This window comes from Apostichopus japonicus, chromosome 8 (genome assembly GCF_037975245.1).
Source record: "Apostichopus japonicus isolate 1M-3 chromosome 8, ASM3797524v1, whole genome shotgun sequence".
Classification (NCBI taxonomy): domain Eukaryota; kingdom Metazoa; phylum Echinodermata; class Holothuroidea; order Aspidochirotida; family Stichopodidae; genus Apostichopus; species Apostichopus japonicus.
Window position 1 is genome coordinate 28,751,259 of NC_092568.1, and position 19,585 is coordinate 28,770,843.

Genomic DNA, 19,585 nt, shown 5'->3' on the forward strand with positions numbered 1-19,585 from the left:
CTGTTTTGCACCCTGATTCCCTGAATATGTAATAATCTTTGTCGTCGACAAGAAGAATCAATTTGAGGGAAGTACTGCTGAAAACGTATCATATTCATCGCTTCTCGGGCTTTTGGCTTATAAGATCGTTTGTAGTATCTGTTCCCAAGTTTCGAGGGGAATTAATGGTGATGCACACCTGACGATGATCACACAGTCACAGTCCCGATGCAAGGGGACTGGGTTGGGAGCGGATCAGTCGTTCGGTAGTTTGGTTTTCGTGCCCAGGTTCTTTCCTGGGCGACTTTTTCTTAAAAAGTATCATATTCATCATGCCACGCTCCCCTACCCTCCCCCCCTTTTTTTTTTTTGTTGCGAAGTACACTATGTGTATTCTTGACGCAACAATAGGTTGGAGTATAATTATGGTGGTAATAGAACCAGTATTTCAAATGTTCAGTATGAATCTCATCTTGTCAACCTTATTATAGTCTCAACTTTAATTTAAAGACTACACCGTACTGTGTAGTAGCAGTGGCGTCACCAGACTTTTCAGTCTGGGGGGGCACAGGGGGGGCACCAGCATTTGATGGGGGGGCACTTAGGTGGATACGTATCAACGTCATAGGGAGGGGTCTAAGGGGAGGGGGTGCCCCTCCAGGCGCGGCGGAACGGGAAAATTATTGGGGGGGGACTAATGTGTAGAGACTATCTAAGCGGAGCGCCACCATCGGTTGGCGCGGAGCGTACAAGAAAATTTTGGGTTTTTCAAACCCCCAGATGGCCGGAAACGACACTTCCCGAGTGTTTTATGCTGCGAATACCTAGCCCTAAAATATGGGTCTCAAGCCTGCAATTTCTCAGATTGCAAGCCCCCAAGCCCCCCCGGTTCCGCCGCCACTGCCCCCCCTCCCCTTTGGAAAATTTTCGCATACGGAGGATGGGCTAGATGCAAAATGCTGCCACATTTGATGCTAAATTCGATCTGAAGATATCTCCAGAAATTGCTATTTTTGAGGTAATGATTTTAACAAGGCGCAGAATTTTGCGGAGGATATGAACCACATGCTGTCGATATTTATGCCTAACCCTATCAATAGAACCTACATTTGTTGAATTAATGTGTGCATGGCCCCGACTCCTTTCTTGTCCTTCTCGTTTTCGCCCATTATCTATTAAGATGTAACAGGTTCCAGCATCGTTAATGGCTCCTATCAGGGATCTCACCATGCAATCCAAAGTTTGATCACACATCGAGTATGGCTCAGTATGCAGGTGTGAACATTCACCATTTGTTCCTACAAGCATCTGACCTCAAATGACCTCTGCACCCCTTACACAACAGGGTTAATATATGGGTCCAGAAATATAGGCAAGTATGGTGCCCGCGGACCCTCACATTCTCACATTTCGTCAGCTCCTAACCTGTCAACCTCAGACCAAGGCAACATATTGCAGTACCCTCCCTTCTCACAGTCATGTAGCTCGCGAAGCGGACTTGTATATCCGCTGGTATGGCGTGAGCACTGACACATTCAGTGTAAATATCGACACCTGTTGTGATGGCGCGGGTTACGACTTCGATACCCGACGTTCAAGGATAAACTTGTTAATTTTTTCGCAGCTCATTTGAAGAAAATACGAATTACTGTGCTTCTTTGTCCTTATGAAAAACCAACTCAGATGATGGGAGTTGAATATAACAAAATATATATATATTATTTTACCAACCCAAATCTCAGATGGGGGGGCACCCGGGGGGGCACTAGGCTTTCCAGGGGGGGCACGTGCCCCCCCTGGCCCCCCCTTGGCGACGCCACTGTGTAGTAGGCCTACTAGTTAGAGAAGTATTACTCAAAACAAACCAATCAAGCACATGATACGTCACATGCTTTAAAAATATATAGGCACACTTCCAATCACGGTAAGTTTAGAACAAACTATATGTAGGCCTAGTTGGAGTGTATAGGCCCATGGAGATCCAGAACAACATGGCGGTCACGACTTTGTCATGTTTCGGCGTATAGTAGCCTTATACTACACTGGAGTAATCTATTTCTAAGACAGTGCTATAGCTGGCAATTCCAAAGTAACATGTTGGGGAATAAAAGCAAATCAAACTCTTGTCCAGTTCTTATAAGAGTAATGGAATCATTTCTCACGTCTGTTGAATTCATCATAACAAATTTACTCCCTCTGGTGAAACTCATGTTTTCATAAATTCAATTTGAAAATCCCGGTGAAGGCTGGGGGGGGGGGGGACAGGCAAATTCCAAATTTTCCCCGACTGCTTAACACAAGGGGCTGAACGTTTGTGGAATACCCAGAGGCGAATGAAGGATGTTATCAAAGCAGGGAGGGGGGTTCCATTGGGGTCATTGAACGAACTCTCCTCGAGAAAAAAAGTGAATGTTTTATACATTACATGATGCATTCTGAGACTATAAATTAGGTCTTAATAAGCAGCCCTAAACTAAAGGTTTTGATAATAGATACTGTGCGTGAGGCTGAAACAAATTACCAGAAATCGACGAAGAAACCCAAAGAACTGTTTTAAAAAGAGGTACAGTAGGACTGAGGCTATATGCTAGCACTTCACGCTAATAGGTAAATGGTTACTGTTTGGCGAGTAGTGTTAGCAGTAAATTATGACATTTGACGCTATATCGTATGGATTGGAGGGAAGAAATCGTCATTAAATGGACAGCCATCGTCACCATTCACGTCACCTTTCGACTCTTTCAAGTCCTTTCAAGTCCGAGTTTCAAGTCCTTTTCCATGGTTTCCTGGTAAACTTGAAACACTGTTGTTGTCAAACATTAAACATTCACAAGAAAAAATAAAACATACGTGTTTTTGTTTTTATTATTATTTAGTCTTCGTTTATTTCTCCATGTTCCTTATGAAATGTAAAGAGTTGCATAATTGATGTCAGATATCAAAACTGGAAACGGCAATGACATCATGGTTCTCGTATATTCATGCATTCCTCACAAAAAAAAAAGTTGCATAGCCTACATCAGATACCGATTCCCCGCTCATTCTCTCTTCAAAAAGTGTAGTTATGCAGCCCGGCAATTAAACCAGCAATTAAAAATTAAGTTTCATATCAATACTGTTTATGTCAATACAGTTTACATCAATACATGTGGACCAACCTATAGTCCACAAATTAAGACACATGCATCTTTCAGTGTGATCGTAAACGAACCAACGGTAGTACTTATGGCGTCATTAACCTGTAGCTATTCGATTGAGAGTAAAGTTTGTTTTCAACGGAAAAGAAGAAATAAATTTATGGCTAGAACGGGATACATCGGAGATCTTCCCTCAGGAACCCCAACATAATTGTCCTGAAATCAAATCCTGAATCAGTAAATTGTGTTTACTGAATCTACTCGATTTGGCTGTACCTTGACGACGTGACGTCATGTTAGCTGATGGCAATGATCAACAAAGGAAATTTGAAACAGAGGTTAATCAAAGTGTACCACAGTTCTCAGCAGGACATCAGGTTTATGATACCTAACATGAATGTATACAAGTTGGTATTTAGGAAGAGAACATATGCACCTGCAAGCACAGTAAATTTTAGTCTTGTTGTCAAGTTTTATGGTAAATAGAGCGATGTGCTCTCCAAGCCTCATGCATGGTATGGCTATACTATGGGTGCAGATGAGTACCGTATGTCACTGCTTCTTTATCTGTTCATATACAGACTCATCAGCTTGAATTAAATGCACTTAGACTATTATTCAATACCATGAACCATCATTATACCAAGGACAAATTCAATAACCATCTCACCAGCCAATATTCTAACGTTTTAATCCATGTTGTAACAACTTTATATAAAGCGTTACGCTGTAGCGTATAATTACGACAACATTTTGTAGACTTGTTGAATTTTGTCGTCTTTACAGACGTTATATGACAACTGGGATGCTAAATGTTGTACTTTGTCGAATGTTCTTGTGGTTTAATGCAGGGGCGTAGCTGGACTGCTGGTTTTAAGGGGCCTAATACGTTCCTATGTGGAGGGGCTGACAGGCATGTGGGGTCCTAGCCCCCCCCCCCCCCCCAACGGCTACGCAACTGGTTTACTGTACGTATCTGTTAGTATAACATGTATTGAACATCTCCATATATAACTCACGACTAGTATATAATAGTATGAAAAGTGGCAAAGTTCCTCCCTTCCCCTTTTACGATGATAGCAACGAATTGGGTGTCCCGTTCACAATAACTATATACAGAATTACAGATATCTTTGCGATACATATTTCATCTGCAATAATTATGATATATCACACTATATATAACCAAGCGACACAGCTTATCTAGATCACGATGGCTTTAATGTAATATTATTATATAATTTCTATATCGTGCAGCCCACAGCTGTCCTCATGCCCTATCCACACTCTGCCGAATCCAGTTCTGTCGACAATTACGTCACATAGTTTGAGCACCAGTTCTGTAAGAATTAGAGTAAAGCATCTCGTCGTCGAATTCTTCAATTTCGGAAATCGGAGCAAACTTCTCTGAAATTGGGTTTATAGAAGAGTCAGAGTTTGCGGTGGAAAGCGTCTGACTCCGTTTATCCGTCGCCTTCATCACAAATGTACTCCGACGGCTGTAGCCAGCAATGTTAGCCAAGTCTGGAATTAAGGCACAATCCGGCTTGCACAAGAGGACGCTTGCATCCGGAGAAAGAATCAGGCAGACTTTACAGTGACTGACCTCAGTGGTCACGAACTTTGGCACGATGTCCCCTAGGTTCATCCTCTCTTGGATGAGATCTGATAAAGAATCAACCCACTCTACATATATTTTAGGATATGGGTAAAAGAAGGCGTTCAACGTTACGCTTAATAGATACGTCTTCGTGGACAGTTGCGCATTCGTCAGTTTAACGGTCGGATATTCCACAAGTAGAGTCGCCCTTACGTCAGCAGCACGTGGACAGTTTACCCGTGCGGCAATGTGTAAATATTTCAGTTTCTCTTCGAATAAAGACTGTCTCGAACTAAGGTTTTCCTTTGGATTTGAAAGCACGTGATTTGCACTATTACTTGAACCTTTCGTGAAAGGCCAAAAGTGCCGGTGTTTTAAAGTACCACCGTTTTCAGAGGGCAATGTCTGTGTTTTATCCTTGTCTAAGGAATGTTTTCTCTTTTTCTTTTTCGCCCAAAATGTCTTCTTCCTTTTCTGTTCGTCTACGATGTTATCTGATGACGTCATCTTTAAGAAGTGTTCGCCATTTCGTCTAATATCGTCTGCAGACTCACCATCGCACAAGTTCTCGAGTCCGTCTGTCTCTGTGCTCTCGTCTTTCATATCTATTTTAATATCACCAGAAGATATCGTATCCGATGATAAGAACGAGTCATTTGGTTCTCTTGTCAATGCTCCGTAAATCACTCGCGTCGATTCCATGTCTACCTCGATTTTCCATTTCGGTTTTTGTCTCGTCTTCAGGAACAGCATATCGTCCAACGTACAAGACCTACGCAGAACTGTAGGTCCTAACATCTTTTTGGACACGACACTTTCGTGTGTCGTAACGATCACTTCACATGAAGATGTATCATTAGTTTGATCACAATTGCAATATTTTATATCCTGGGTGATTGTTTCCATGTCTTCGCTATCACCGTGGTTACCATTACAAGCTACCTCGTTTCCCTCTCCAATACTAAATCTGCACCCCTGGTTGCCATTCCGTTTCGGTGTAGATTGTAAATGGTGAGGCGATTTGTTTAAAACTGACAGCGCGTCCACTCCTTGTGAATAATGAGGAAGCTCATGGCTCGATTGGGAGCCAGTGTCACTTGAAATAGATTCTGCTTTAGTCATGGTCGAGGTTTGACCGTCGCCTTCCGGTTTCATGACGTAACTATGACGTTTAAACCCTTCTGACTGATCAGTTTTACCAGTAGCAATATAAACGTCATCCAAACTGGAAGGATACATTTGAGGAATTTGTTTAATAGAATTACACTTGAATTCAGAAACGTCCGTCATTTCTCTCTCAATTACCACGCGGCTTCTGGATCCTCCCATTTCATATCGAAGACAATCATTTTTTACCGTTTTGCAGCCACCGAACAAAACAAAAGTAAAGGAGGTTTTACCAGCAGGCAGGCTGCCTGATCAAGATCTATAGGTTAACTGCCTTTCTTGTGGGCGTTTGGTTCCTTTTGTTTTAGATCAATGGAAGGACGTATAATGATGGCTGATATCTTGAATCTGTAAATGAAACAGAATAAATCTGATTTAGTATGAATAAAATAATGTATATTCGGCCGTGACGTCATTAACTATAATTTCAAAGTGACGTCAGAAAATAATGAAATATTTTTCATGGTACTGAATATCCTGTATATATGAAGGACAATTATTATAATACATGAAGAAACTTCCGAAGGAAGCTTAATGTCTTACAATTAGGAAACGAAATGTTATCATCGATAATCAGAATAGCAACATTATAGTGCTGTTAGTGTAACTACTGTATGGTGACGGTGGACATCATTAACAGCATGTTGTCGCTCTTGCACCGTAACATATTTTATGCAAACATATACCTTTCAGCTCAAAATATGCTGTTAGGATATAATACGTTGCACTCAGTGTCCCAACCAACCACACATGCAATAAAAAGTGTGTTACACTTTCCAAAACCAACATGTATATTACAGGCCTGTTAAACGCTTAATCTTATAGCAGGTGTACAGTATACATATAACATTGGAGATTATTTAACGTATAAGAGTTGGGAATAATTTGTTATTGTCATTAACTGGTAGGAGTAATAACCAGCTAAATGCACCTTCCGTTAAGAAATGGACTGAGGCAAAGCGATGCATCATAGGAGTACAACAACATGAGTACGCGAGTACAAGTAGATGTCCTCGACTTTAGTATCCCCCCCCCCCACCACCCGTATGGCGGGCCATCAGTCTCAAATCATGGGAGATCGACTTATACCGATTTAAATCGACATATACCAGTTTCCTTCGACTTATACCAGTTTCCAGCAGCTGAAATTGACTTCTACCGATTTAAATCGACATATACCAGTTTCATTCTACATATCATCGATTTAAATCGACATATACCAGTTTAATTCGACATATCATCGATTTAAATCGACATATACCAATTTAAATCGATGATAAGTAAAATAAATCGATGATATTAATTAAACTGGTATATGTCGATTTAAATCGATGATATGTAGAATGAAACTGGTATATGTCAATTTAAATCGACATATACCAGTTTCATTCGACTTATACCAGTTTAATTCGACTTATACCAGTTTAAATCGATGATATGTCGATTTAAATCGACAAATGTCAATTTGAGATGCTAGAAACTGGTATAAGTCCACGGAAATTGACTTCTACCGATTTAATTCGACATATCATCGATTTAAACTGGTATGATGTCGATTTAAATGGACATATCATCGATTTATTTTACATATCATCGATTTAAATTGGTATATGTCGATTTAAACTGGTATAAGTAGAAATAAATCGGTATAAGTCGATCTCCCATGATTTGAGACTGATGGCCCGCCATACACCCGATCCATTTGGATCTATGCTCGATTTCCATAATGCATCGAGTACAAGTAGAGTAAAAATCGTCGGGGGAAAGTACAAGTACAGATATAAATATAGACTAGAACACGACTAGGCTATGACTGCGGAGTAGCTGAAAGTCTATACTGAAACGATGGCATAAAGAAACTTGAATTCTTAATTTTTCTTTTTCTCTTCGAAAACATCGTGCATGCAGTTTGTATTTGAAAGTATCGTATATCTGCATATATATGTGGTGATCAGTGGCGTAGGAAGGTACTTTTGAGTGGGGGGCTGAAGACTGATGGCCGGCATGGGGGAGGGGTCTAAGGGGAGGGGGATTTTTTTTGCATTTCCAGGTGGCCTTAGATGCAATTTGGTGCTCCAAATGAGATTTTTTTCTCATTTGGAAATGAAAAAGGGGTTTTCTGACTTGCGAAGCGGGGGGGGGGGGCGGAATGATACTTCCGCCCCTCCATATTTTTCACTGGGGGGGCTGGCGCCCCCACCCAGCCCCCCGGTTCCTACGCCCTTGGTGGTGATGATGTACGTTATTACAGGGAGTTGATCCATAACAACTCCCTGGTTATTACCAGCAGGTTGTCGCCACTACATCAATGGGTCTAGTACCATGGGTCTAGTACCATTGGTTGACTGTAAGAATATTGCGTCACCATATTATAGCATTAGCCTCCCCGTATCGGTAAGTTGTCATTTTGATGTATAGTATGCAGCATAGAATCACTACCCTATGAATGGATTGCATACAATGAGACGATACTGTACATATTTGATCACATACGTACTAAGAAATGCCCGTTATTCTCAGCTATAAATGAAGCTCATAAATTGATTGATAATAATCATAAACGTCTGCTAAAGCACTGCGTATATAAGGACCATTCCTTCATAGAACAGAGTCGTCAACTTTTAAAATTTGAGAAACAACTAAACCAAACTGAATGCGCCAAGCATGCAGACACAAGTGAAGATAGATCGTTAGTTCCTTGATAAGTCAACTGTGACAGAGCTTCCCTGCTATAGCCGTATCATTGCTTTCATGTAGAATGTTGTCACTTCGTTATTATATTGTCAAATCGACCGTAACGTGCACACACACATCTGTGTTTGTGTGTGTAAATAAATAAATAAATAAATATATATATATACATATATATATATATATATATATATATATATATATATATATATATATATATACAGGTGCGTATCCAGGGGGGGCGTTGGGGGCGCGCGCCCCCCGGGTAAGAAAAAGAGGAGAGAAAAAAAAGAGAAGAAAAAAGGAAAAAAGAGGGGAAAAAAGAGGAGGAGGAGAGGAAGGAAGGGAAAAGAAAAAGAAGAAAGAGAGAAAAAGGAGAAAAGGAGGGAGTAAAAGAAAAACGCGAAGACACCGGGGAGAGAAAAAGGAACAGTGACATCATTACAGCGCTGAAGGGTAGCCAGTGACGGATCAATGATTTCGTAAAAGTGTGACTCACCCTACCCCTTACACCGACAACTCCATTTTTTGACGTTTCCATTTTCCTCTCTCACTAATGATCTATATATGTACTATATATGGTCTATCATAACGCGTGTGTAGAATTGTGCTATGAAACCAACTGTGGCTGGTCTCGAACTCGACCGTGTCGTCGGGGAACATGACGCATTTTGTGATGGGGGCGACCGCCCGCCCCCCCCCCCATTCAGCATTTTTTTAAATGATACCGCTAAGTAATTTCAAAATAGAAAGTGCTTAGAGGCAACTTACAAGGCCTGGGAAGTGTCATTTCCAGCGATCTGGGAGACATTTTCGGCCAAAATTTGCTAGTACGCTTCGCGCTAACAAATGGTCCTGGGTAGTGCCATTTCCAGCGATCTGGGAGGCATTTTCGGCCAAAATTTTCTTGTACGCTTCGCGCCAACATATGGTGGCGCTACGCTTAGATAATTTGCATACAGGCTTCGCCCCTCCCTTGGCAAATTCCTCGCTACGCGCCTGTTCGAATTTGTAACGCAAACAGCAGATATCACATCATATCAGTGAGCATGAAAATGGCGTTCCAGGATGAAAAGCCTCAAAACTGTCCGACTTGCCTGAAAAAATAACCTAAATTTTTCGCGCGCGGAACGCGCGTTCAACGTGTCCATGACAATATCATATAAGCAAGCATCGGTTATTACATCGCATGCCATCATGTACCGTACGGTCCGTTCAAATTGCGCAGTATTTCGCGGGATGCTAATGTAAACAACGACATGTCTCATGTAAATGTATAAAAAGCATGGAGGTCCAATTATGTCAAAACTCTCTTTTACATTAGTAATGGCGAATTAGGGGCTGCACCCCCGCCGCGCAGTGGCGGAGCGTCCATACGGTCGGGGGGGGTGGATGCCCCCCCTGACGGACTCAAATGGACTGCTGGCGCCTTTTTCAGCTCTTTACCACTTTTTACTTATTCTAGATTATTGACTTTTTTATTGCGCTCTCATCTACTTATTGACATTTCTCACATTTTCTTGCTGTAATTTGGCGATGACACCTTATTCTTCGTTTATCTGCAAATTAGCCAGGCCCGGAAAGGGTCATTTCCGGCGATCTAGGGAGTATCTTTATTCAAAAATTTTCTGTACGCTACGCGCCAACCAGTGGTGGCGCTCCGCTTAGATAGTGTCGAAAGCGCTCCTACAGACCATTCTCGCCACTCCTGACCAATACCCCTAGCTCCGCCACTGCCGCCGCGCCTCCTACGCCTATGCGTGTAGTGTTCGGTTGAAGGAAATATCTGCTATTTTTTCATTTCCTTCAACCAAGTTTTATAATAGCCGTTATAAGGGGTTTTCATGTTTCTACACCGATAAATTAACTGTGTCTGAATTTTCGAAAATTTCTGACCAACATTCTGCATCACACTTCCCTCTACTCGTGCAATTTTGACCGGTCTGTTATAGGGGTTCAAGGAAGTTTTTCTATATTGGTTGTCCATAGATGAAATTTTGTACAACATTATGGGTATGTTTTGAAGTGAGTTTGTTCACGAGAAATGTGAATTTTCAAATTTTGAACAAATATGGGGCTTAAAACCTTGAAAAGTGGGGCTGACGGGTATTGTGGGCAGCGACGTAGAATCACCTACAAAAGCAAAGACCCACAGGAGATGCCATCAGGTCGAACATGATGTGTGCCGGGTTGACAAACTTCAAAAAGGTTATGGATGGAAAAAAAAACTATTAGGAAATACCTGGTTCTCAGGCAAAAAGTGTACATCTGGTTGGTCATTTCAAGCCCGAGAAGTGCCGTTTCCGGTGATCTGGGGGGGTTTCAAAACAAGAAAGTTTCTTGTACGCTGCGCACCAACCGATGGTGGCGCTCCGCTTAGATAGTAATTCGCGCCCCCCGGGTTTGAAAATCCTGGATACGCGCCTGATATATATATATATATATATATTCCTCTAACGGAAAAAATCGTTCCTCACGGTACGGTATTTGAGACATATATACTTTCTCGCATTACAAATATAGAATAAACGTGTGGTCCTGTCTCCTATATAGACATATTCCATTTCCTCAGGGGTTAAGTTTATTTTAGTAAACCCTTTACAAGGGTTACGTTAGGAAGTCGTATATATGATTATGAGTGAGTAGGCCTATACGGTAACGTAATTCATGGTCAATCAGTGTGGTGGTTGTGGATGAACACCGGCATAATAACTATCCGCTCATATATAACTGCAGTGATATGCACATTATTTCAAGGGTGGTGGTGTGGGGGAATTCTAAACTCCTGACTAAGGGGCAAGAATAGCCAGAGGTGAATCAAAGAGTTTATAAAAGGGAAGGGTGTGGTAGGGGTGTGGTCATGGGGTCGCTGAAGACATTCTGGGGCGTATTTAGAACATTTTTAAATTAGGTTTCATCGCACTGGTTGTGCTATTGTAAATACTAATACAATCTTGTGTGAGGCTGAAAATATGGGTGCGCAATCGCCGAGGAGTGGTCTAATTCTAGTTCAGTGTGAAAGTCCCCTCAATGCCGATGAAGGTGGGTCCATGCCCACACCGTCCTTCTGCACGCTGTTTCTTTTCGAAACGCATTCAAGAAGAGGGCACGTAATTTCTCTCTCTAATTCAAAGAGCCCTCATCACTTTATCAGATAATGAAGGATGTTGAGTGGTCCTATTCAAACGTCACAAAAATGCAGCTTTGTTTGGTTTATTATTTTTCCAATTCACAAACTGTCAAACTTTAACTCCGCTTAAAACCAACGAAGATCAAAACAATTTAAAACTTGGTCTAGAAATGTGGCACATAAAGGGTTTGCACTGGTGACCTAACGGTTGCGGTTTGCTATATACTTTAATCACTGCACCATGCATGACCTTACTTCATTCGGGTGAGCCCGGCTCATATCAGTGACATTTCATAAGTATAAATTACATTAAGATCTGCTTGTAGCAGCATGTAGGTTGCTATCGTTACAGGCCCCTGGCACATTGCCACGCTTATACGTTATACCATGGAGGTAAAACAGATTGCTTAAACCTTCAGTATATGTTTCTCCCAACTGGCTGCACATTGATTTCATATGTTGCTGAAACAGTTTCGGTTCTCTCTTGTCCGCCATATGGTTTCAATGGGCATTTACACAGAACAGAGTTCGGTTCCCCGTGCTTCATGGGGGTGGGTTGGGGTCCCTGTGAATTAGGGGTTCCCCGATCAGTCAGTGGATTGAGGTTTCTCAGAGCAAACGGCAGACAGAGTCTAGGCTAGTAGATTGCAAAACCGGAACTATTTACATGCAACAATCGATAACACTGTAAAGACGACGAACGGTTAACCGCCAAGATATTGTAGCGAGAGGTTATGTTGCATCGGTATTGGTTGAATACCACAAACCGTTATATAGCATGTGGTTGAGAGAGGGGCAGCTGGATTAAATATTGACAATCCAAATTCATACCTGGACATTAAAGAGGTGCTCGGTCGTTCTCGGTGGCAGAAAGCGAGCGCGAATCTCAACTGACACACACAAAAATTGCTCTAGTTTCACGACTTCTGATAGGCTGCTATTTTCGATAACGGTATACTTGGTCTGGACATTACCGTCCCATATATAGGTCAATGGCCTAATTACTGATGAAGATAAACAATAATGTCATGTAAATTGAAAGGAACCAATGATCCGGGCTTTGGGAGTAGACAGCAGACACATTTACTGATTGAGCAAGAAATAACATGTTTTCTAACAGTTTATAAGCACATCGACATCCGGTGCTTTGTGTCGTTTCTTCCGGATATCGCAAATGCTAATAATATCTACCCCTTGAAGGGAGGCTCATACACACATAGGGACATGACATGGTGTTATAGCAGGCGTAACCTCATTAATATAGCTTGACAGTTCAACAGTGTCGGCTGTTGATAAGTTGTGCAACAGTTTGTCGAAAGAATTGTACCTGCTTTCTCTTTTTATAAAGAAAATATTACACAAAGTGAACTGAAAGTCCCGATGACTTTCGAACGGAATATTTATATAGTCAATCCAGGATTACTATATTTTACCTCTTTTCTTCACTTTTTCCTTTTTGTTTATTTATTTATTTATTTATTGACTCGTTCTTTTTCTTGCTTGCTAACATGTAAGACGTCAACAAATGACCTTCATCTTCAAAAATAGAAATTCTGCGCCTTTCTCGCTCATCGATTTTGCATTTTGATGTTGTTTTTTATGTGTATTATAACTGTAAGGTTATCTTCAAGTTCATTATAAGCTCTATATCTTGTTGACCAAACTGGATGTTTTGTCAAACAGTAGAAACTTATAGTACTTTGTCATCGAATAACCGTATAGTGACCTTACTTCTGACATACCTGATCACCTAGAATGAATAGACAGATATCGACAGCTTTGTGTTATCAATTCACCGTATTGTATACGAGAATACACGGAGTGCTTAACACTAAATGGTTATAAAATTACAAAGCTTGTAGTATAGGTTAACAGTAAACACACACATACACACACAATTATTTAATACTATGACTGAAAGCAATTCGTATTTTACCCAAGAATGTCAAAAAAGTCCTATAACCTTTAAACGCTTTATATTAATTGCAGACAGAGACACTTGTACAATTACTTCCCCCTCCTTTCTCTTTGACAAAACAGTTATTTTTACCTTTAGTCGCCATTTTGTTTTTGATGTTGTTGTTGCATACAACCGAACCTATACATATATAGTGAGTATGTATAATACAATGAGGATGGTTGCGGTTTATCATTTTTAACTATATATAGGTTTTTTACGTCATCACAAATCTTTTCAATAAATGATGCCAAATTTTTCGTTGCCGTGACACTCACTCAGTATATGTTCATATTAATCAAATACAAAAGACAATAGGAAACATGATCCTTATATACCGACTCCTGATACTCAGTATGTGGTGTTTACCTGTACATGAATACACATTCAGGGAACTGTTTCATCTTCTGAGGATACACGGCGGTCCAACTAACTCACAAATATTAATCGACCAGTGACAAGTAGCTTATATGTGTATTCTCAAACAAATGCAGCTCTTCGATATACATTAAATCTCTCATGTCTTGCCCACTCATATTCTTTTGTTCCTTATGTAAATATGACTCCTATAAGGAAGATCAATGAATAGAACCATCATAAAATCGTATATTTTCTCTTTAATTACGAATGAAAAGCATATATGTATATATCAACTGTCAGGCTGGGTAGAACCACGAACGTATAGTGCTGTACTGTATATCACCTGCAATGTTAAGAAACACTTCACGTGACGGATCCATAGATTATACTGGGGGTGGGGACAACCCTGGGGTCGTTGAAGCGGAACTACCCATACTGTGGATCTGGGAGCATCCTCCACGTCTAATCGCAAGGTTGTGCTAATAGTCATAGGCCACCTTTGCAATTTGTGTGTGCGTTTGAAGAAAAGAGGGAGACCACCCTCTCCCCACCCTCCCCCAGGATCCACACCCGCACTGCCCTACAAACATCAAAAAGAGAAGCCCAGCTGGTGAGCTTATCAGAGCGGTTCCCACACTTAGCAGATTTCTGAAAACATTTGAATATCGAAGAGATAATATGTGCGCAAAGAAGGTTAATTCGTCAGTTAAGAAAATACAAGATTATTGCCCTAGTTAAAGTATGTTTGTTATTGGTCGTCCTCCTATAGGGTCAACCATGCCCATGTATGCACGTAGGCATACCTTGCAGAGACTGTCAAAACAGTATAAAGTCAAACAATTGGATGTATACTTATAGGTGTCTGTCAGCACGTACACCTCACATTACATATTGTCAATTCAACATGGAGTTTGAAATTTGCCCTGATAAGACCGGGGATTTTATCTTTCAAGAACAACATGTGCAATATACTAAACGGCAATATAGTATACGTCTAAGGCTACACGTAAATGTAGCAAACATTGCAACATGCATGATTATGTTAGCTTAGGCCTACTAGCATATAATAACATTCATATGCTCAGTGTTGAAATCATACTTTTAAACAAAGTAATGTGCTGCGGCAATGTCCCTTTAAATTTAGCACCTTTAACCAAACCGTTTGATTTGAGAGGAGACGGGTAAGAGAGGCCAGGCTGAGTGAGAACAATACTACACCGTTACGTACTTAGCCTATAAGTTAACTGAAGAGTAATATAATTGGTGTCAGCCTATTGAGATGGATGCATATTCATTCCAAACATATAACTGGCATAATCGCAAATCTGAAACGTAAATATTTCATATCTTACGTTCATGTCAGTGCCTCTTCTCCACCTCGACCCACCCCACCCCCTCCCCTTCACCCCACCAAACGACAGCTTAAATTGATTTCATAATTGAAGTAATTGACTCTGTAGGCTACACAACCTGCTACGTCAATTTGTTTTTCTATAGCCGTTACGTCATACCTCAGGATAATAACTTCCCAAGCATGAAGATGTATATACTTATGATGGCGATACCAGAATTTTGTCTTGATGATTGCGTCACAGTTATTTCATTACAATCACGGGCGTTGTGAACTTAGTGAACATAAATCCAAAGTTGGACCATATTAGTTTAAAAACCAATTCTTGACTTTTTCATCGTTATGGAAACGAGGTCATAAAATGGCCAAAAGGCAAACGTCTGGGATATAATCTAAGTCAAACACTGTCATTATGTAAGTTGTTTAGCCTCACTGTTGGTAGATATAGAAATGACGTTTACAGAACACACAAGTGACTCTACATCATAGTTGTATATAGTCCTCAGACTATAGTGTGCGTCTACATGTGCGTCACACTTCACGGTGATAGCGATAATTTAAACGTTCTTATTGACTGAACTTCTTCTAGTCAATGAACTTCTGTGCAGGTGAATAGATTGAAAATTCCATACATTATAGGCCTAACTGGAAACATTAGGGAAAAAAAAAACATTTTTCACGCTCCCAAGAAATCATATTCGGTATCTTCTCCCCCACCCTCTATGAAATTCATTACGGTTCTTATTATAAACTATTCTTTGTTGATCCTCGCTTTTAGTCCAATCATAATGTAGTTTGTCCGCTCTCTGAAATTGCGGGAGATTACACTGCAGTATTTTCAAGTATATACACGTCATAAAGCATGCAGTGCCTCATCTGTACCCCCCCCCCTCACATCACTGCCCCCCCTCTCAAAAACAAAATTATAGGATGACTTTTGGTAGACAATCAGTCTTGATATGTTACAGGTCAAGATAAAAATTGGCTGCTAGTGATGTTTATATCACTATTCCAGTCTTTCAGATATTCCGCGTAATTACCATATAACCAAGCTCTAGCTCTGCAAGCATCCAGTAAGGCTAAATTGAAGATGGCGTCGACTCCTAAATGACCACTATAGACCTATATGTCAATGATACTCCATTGTAGTATTTATGTTAATAACTCAACCAAAAACACGTTCTTTTAACTTCATATGAACCTATAGAGCAGCATCATCAGTCCAAGACTATCAGCACCACTCTTATAATATCAAGTATTGTTTACTGTATTGAAAATATGTTTTTGAAGCCATAAAAGTCTAATGGTTTTCCCGTCGATCACTTGTTATCATTTCTCAATCTCTTTCTGGAATAATTTGTGTAGTGAAAACAGGTGAAATTTTACCCCCCAAAAATACAAATACACCGGCAGAAGGGGCAATAAACCTCCTTTTTCACTTCTACGAGCTACAACCGTCAAATCATAGTAATGTTGAATGAAGCGAACATGTAGTAAACAGTGTGTACGTGTGTCAGTTGTATTGCCTGATGTGTAAACTATATAGTATACCAAACGAAGCACAGAAAGTCAACAGATGACGCCCGTCTATTTAGACTATAGTTATAATGTGTTTACTTTAAGCATGGAGTAAATAACTGTGGCTTTACAGAGCTATTTTGGTTGTCTCCTTTGGTGCTTATCTTATGAAAAACTCCCGAGTGGTTAAATTTCTTCGAGTCCTAAATTACGATCATGACCTCATAGGTAAAGCACCCCCCCCCCCTCCTGTGACCTTTCACTCCATGCATTACATATAGCTACATGACGCGGAAGTGGAAAGGCACCAGTTTATGACACACCATGAATTACTTCCCTTTAGAAGAATAGTCAAGCTTGGATGCATCCATAATTTAACAATTAGTCAGATGAGTCATTATAGCTTCTACTCGATTGCTCAAATTTGTTAAAGTATGTTCGGACAAACTTCACTTTAATTTCTAATTTCTAGCTCACTCAAGATCGAAGTTACCATGCATGCGAGTTGCCACTATAAGCATCAGCCACTTCCTCCAAATTGGTTTCCATCAAGAAGTTTCTTTGCAAAACCCTACAGACACGATTAATCGAGTACAGTAGATGGCATTTGGAAGACGTTATAGTATTCTTTACTTACCATAGGAAAGGAAAGTACCCCTCCCCCACCCACTAACACCAAAAATAAAAGGCAAATTGGCAATCGAGAATTACGCCGCAGGGCACGTACCGTATATTGTCTTCAAATATTGATACGTATGAAAACTCCGGCCAGCCCTCTATATTAATACATAACTGAAGTGAAACGAACAGGTCTTTTTTTACCGTGCCTACACACCTCCCATGCACTTAACAAACACCTTATCTTCTTTGGATGCAATGTCTAGCAATGGATGGGTTGTCCCCCACCCATAGAAATTCCTAATCAATTTCTATGCCCCCACCCACTGCCCAATCCCCACACACCTTGTGCGGGGTTGGGAACAGACTACATGCATGTGGCTATCGAACCTATTCGATATGGCAGGGATACGTAGATGATACTTTACTTCCATCAATATCGGATAAGCTCAATTTTATGCATCATGATGGACTCAAGATGCCACAGCTGACATATACTATAGTTATCCTTTGCGACGAAACGGATAAATTCATGATCCTTAACAGACTAAACAAGCCTCGTTAAACGAAAAGAGGCGTTGAGTATATCTCATTGCAGTTTCAAATATAATTGGAAAATAAGGATCCGCACGATATGACCTTTAGGCTAAATATGACTAGCCAGAGATGTTGCAAGAAATGGTTAAAAAATTAAACTACACTCAATGCTTTCTATCAACAGGGCCAATTATGGCTCTATGAAAACCTACAATATACTTGAATCACATAAGTACAGCATATGCTTAGTGAAAGAAACTCTTAAACTGTATAGGCCTACTTGCTGTACCTACAACTCGATCCAAAGCCTGTAGTAATATGCTGTATTTTCTTACATTTCTTGCATAGTAAAATGCTTTAATGTAATAGGTGTATGCCTATATGTTAAGTGTGACAGTAGGCTACCGTAATAAGCTAAGAGTGTTGGGCATCAACTAATTAGTCCCGATACGGAGTCTTCTAGGTAAGCTAAGTCTATAAATTTATTACAAACCTTTTCATATAAACATAGAACATAACTGGGACATTGTAATTGTATAGATCTCCATGACCCTGTTCGAATTTCAAGTAGCATTATACAGAGCCTTTAGCAGTGTAAAATTCATTACGACCTACAAATGTTACATTGTTTCAAGTGTCTGTTATTCTGCTTCTGATGCTGTTCTTACATTCAACTCACCGAATTTTCCGGAGTATGAAGGAGAGAATATCCTAATAATCCAAATAATTAGTCCTTCCTTCACTGAGAACAAGTGTTCACATTCATGACTCGGCTGTACCTAATCATTTGACGGTGTTGCACGAAGGAGCTTTCGTATTATTGTCCACGCGATTGCTCATGAATATGACGCGCTTGTATAGATAGAGGTCTCTGTACAATAACAGCCTTTCACAAGTGCATGTAACCAACATATACTCGATAGGTCTTATAATCAAACATAAAGTTAGTAGATAGCCTAGAATTGGGTCCTTGGTGTATTTATTAGTTAAGTCAGCCACCCTGACAATGGCTTCTGCAGAATGCTTCAGGTCAGTTATCGATTGCCAAAGATTAACAGTTTTGTCTCCTTCCTGTATAAGGACGGTCTGAATACTTGCGGAAAGGAAGCTCTTATGGTGAAGAGGATTACCGCGATCTTTCTATTCTTTTATTGATGTAAGACTCCAGCAAGTCAGTGTTCAGCATACACACAGATATGTACAGTGTTTTTGGTGTGTTACTCCGATAATAAAAAGTTGTTTCACTTCTCCTTGCGTGGCCTGCAAAATCATAATGTTGTGATATAAATTTGATTTCTGGCGCGTTTCATACGGACCTTGCATGCGCATGAAAACAATACGCGCGTATACATTATATTATCTAATGCGCGCACGAATACCGTTAGTTTATACGTACGTATATAATACAGTCATATCAACCACAACAATATAGTTTGGACAACCATAATTAACAATTCTGCAACGTATGGGACTTGTAATCACGAAATAATACTCCTGTATGCTGTAAATATTAAATACGTTACGTGCTCAATGATCGGTT

At 40.3% G+C, this 19,585-nt stretch overlaps 1 protein-coding gene across 1 annotated transcript; it reads right to left on the reverse strand.

The window, feature by feature from the left end:
• Positions 1 to 2,832: 2,832 nt before the first annotated feature.
• Positions 2,833 to 19,317, reverse strand: LOC139971459 (uncharacterized). The gene is made up of 2 exons (XM_071977949.1): positions 18,725 to 19,317; positions 2,833 to 6,231 (listed from the first exon to the last, which is right to left on the reverse strand). The coding sequence occupies exon 2, from the start codon at positions 6,043 to 6,045 to the stop codon at positions 4,435 to 4,437; it is 1,611 nt and encodes a 536-aa protein (XP_071834050.1). The 5' UTR covers positions 6,046 to 6,231; positions 18,725 to 19,317; the 3' UTR covers positions 2,833 to 4,434.
• Positions 19,318 to 19,585: the final 268 nt, after the last annotated feature.

Bases quoted from the DNA above. Each gene is read 5' to 3' on its own strand.
- LOC139971459 (XM_071977949.1), bottom strand. From the start codon at position 6,045: ATGGGAGGATCCAGAAGCCGCGTGGTAATTGAGAGAGAAATGACGGAC.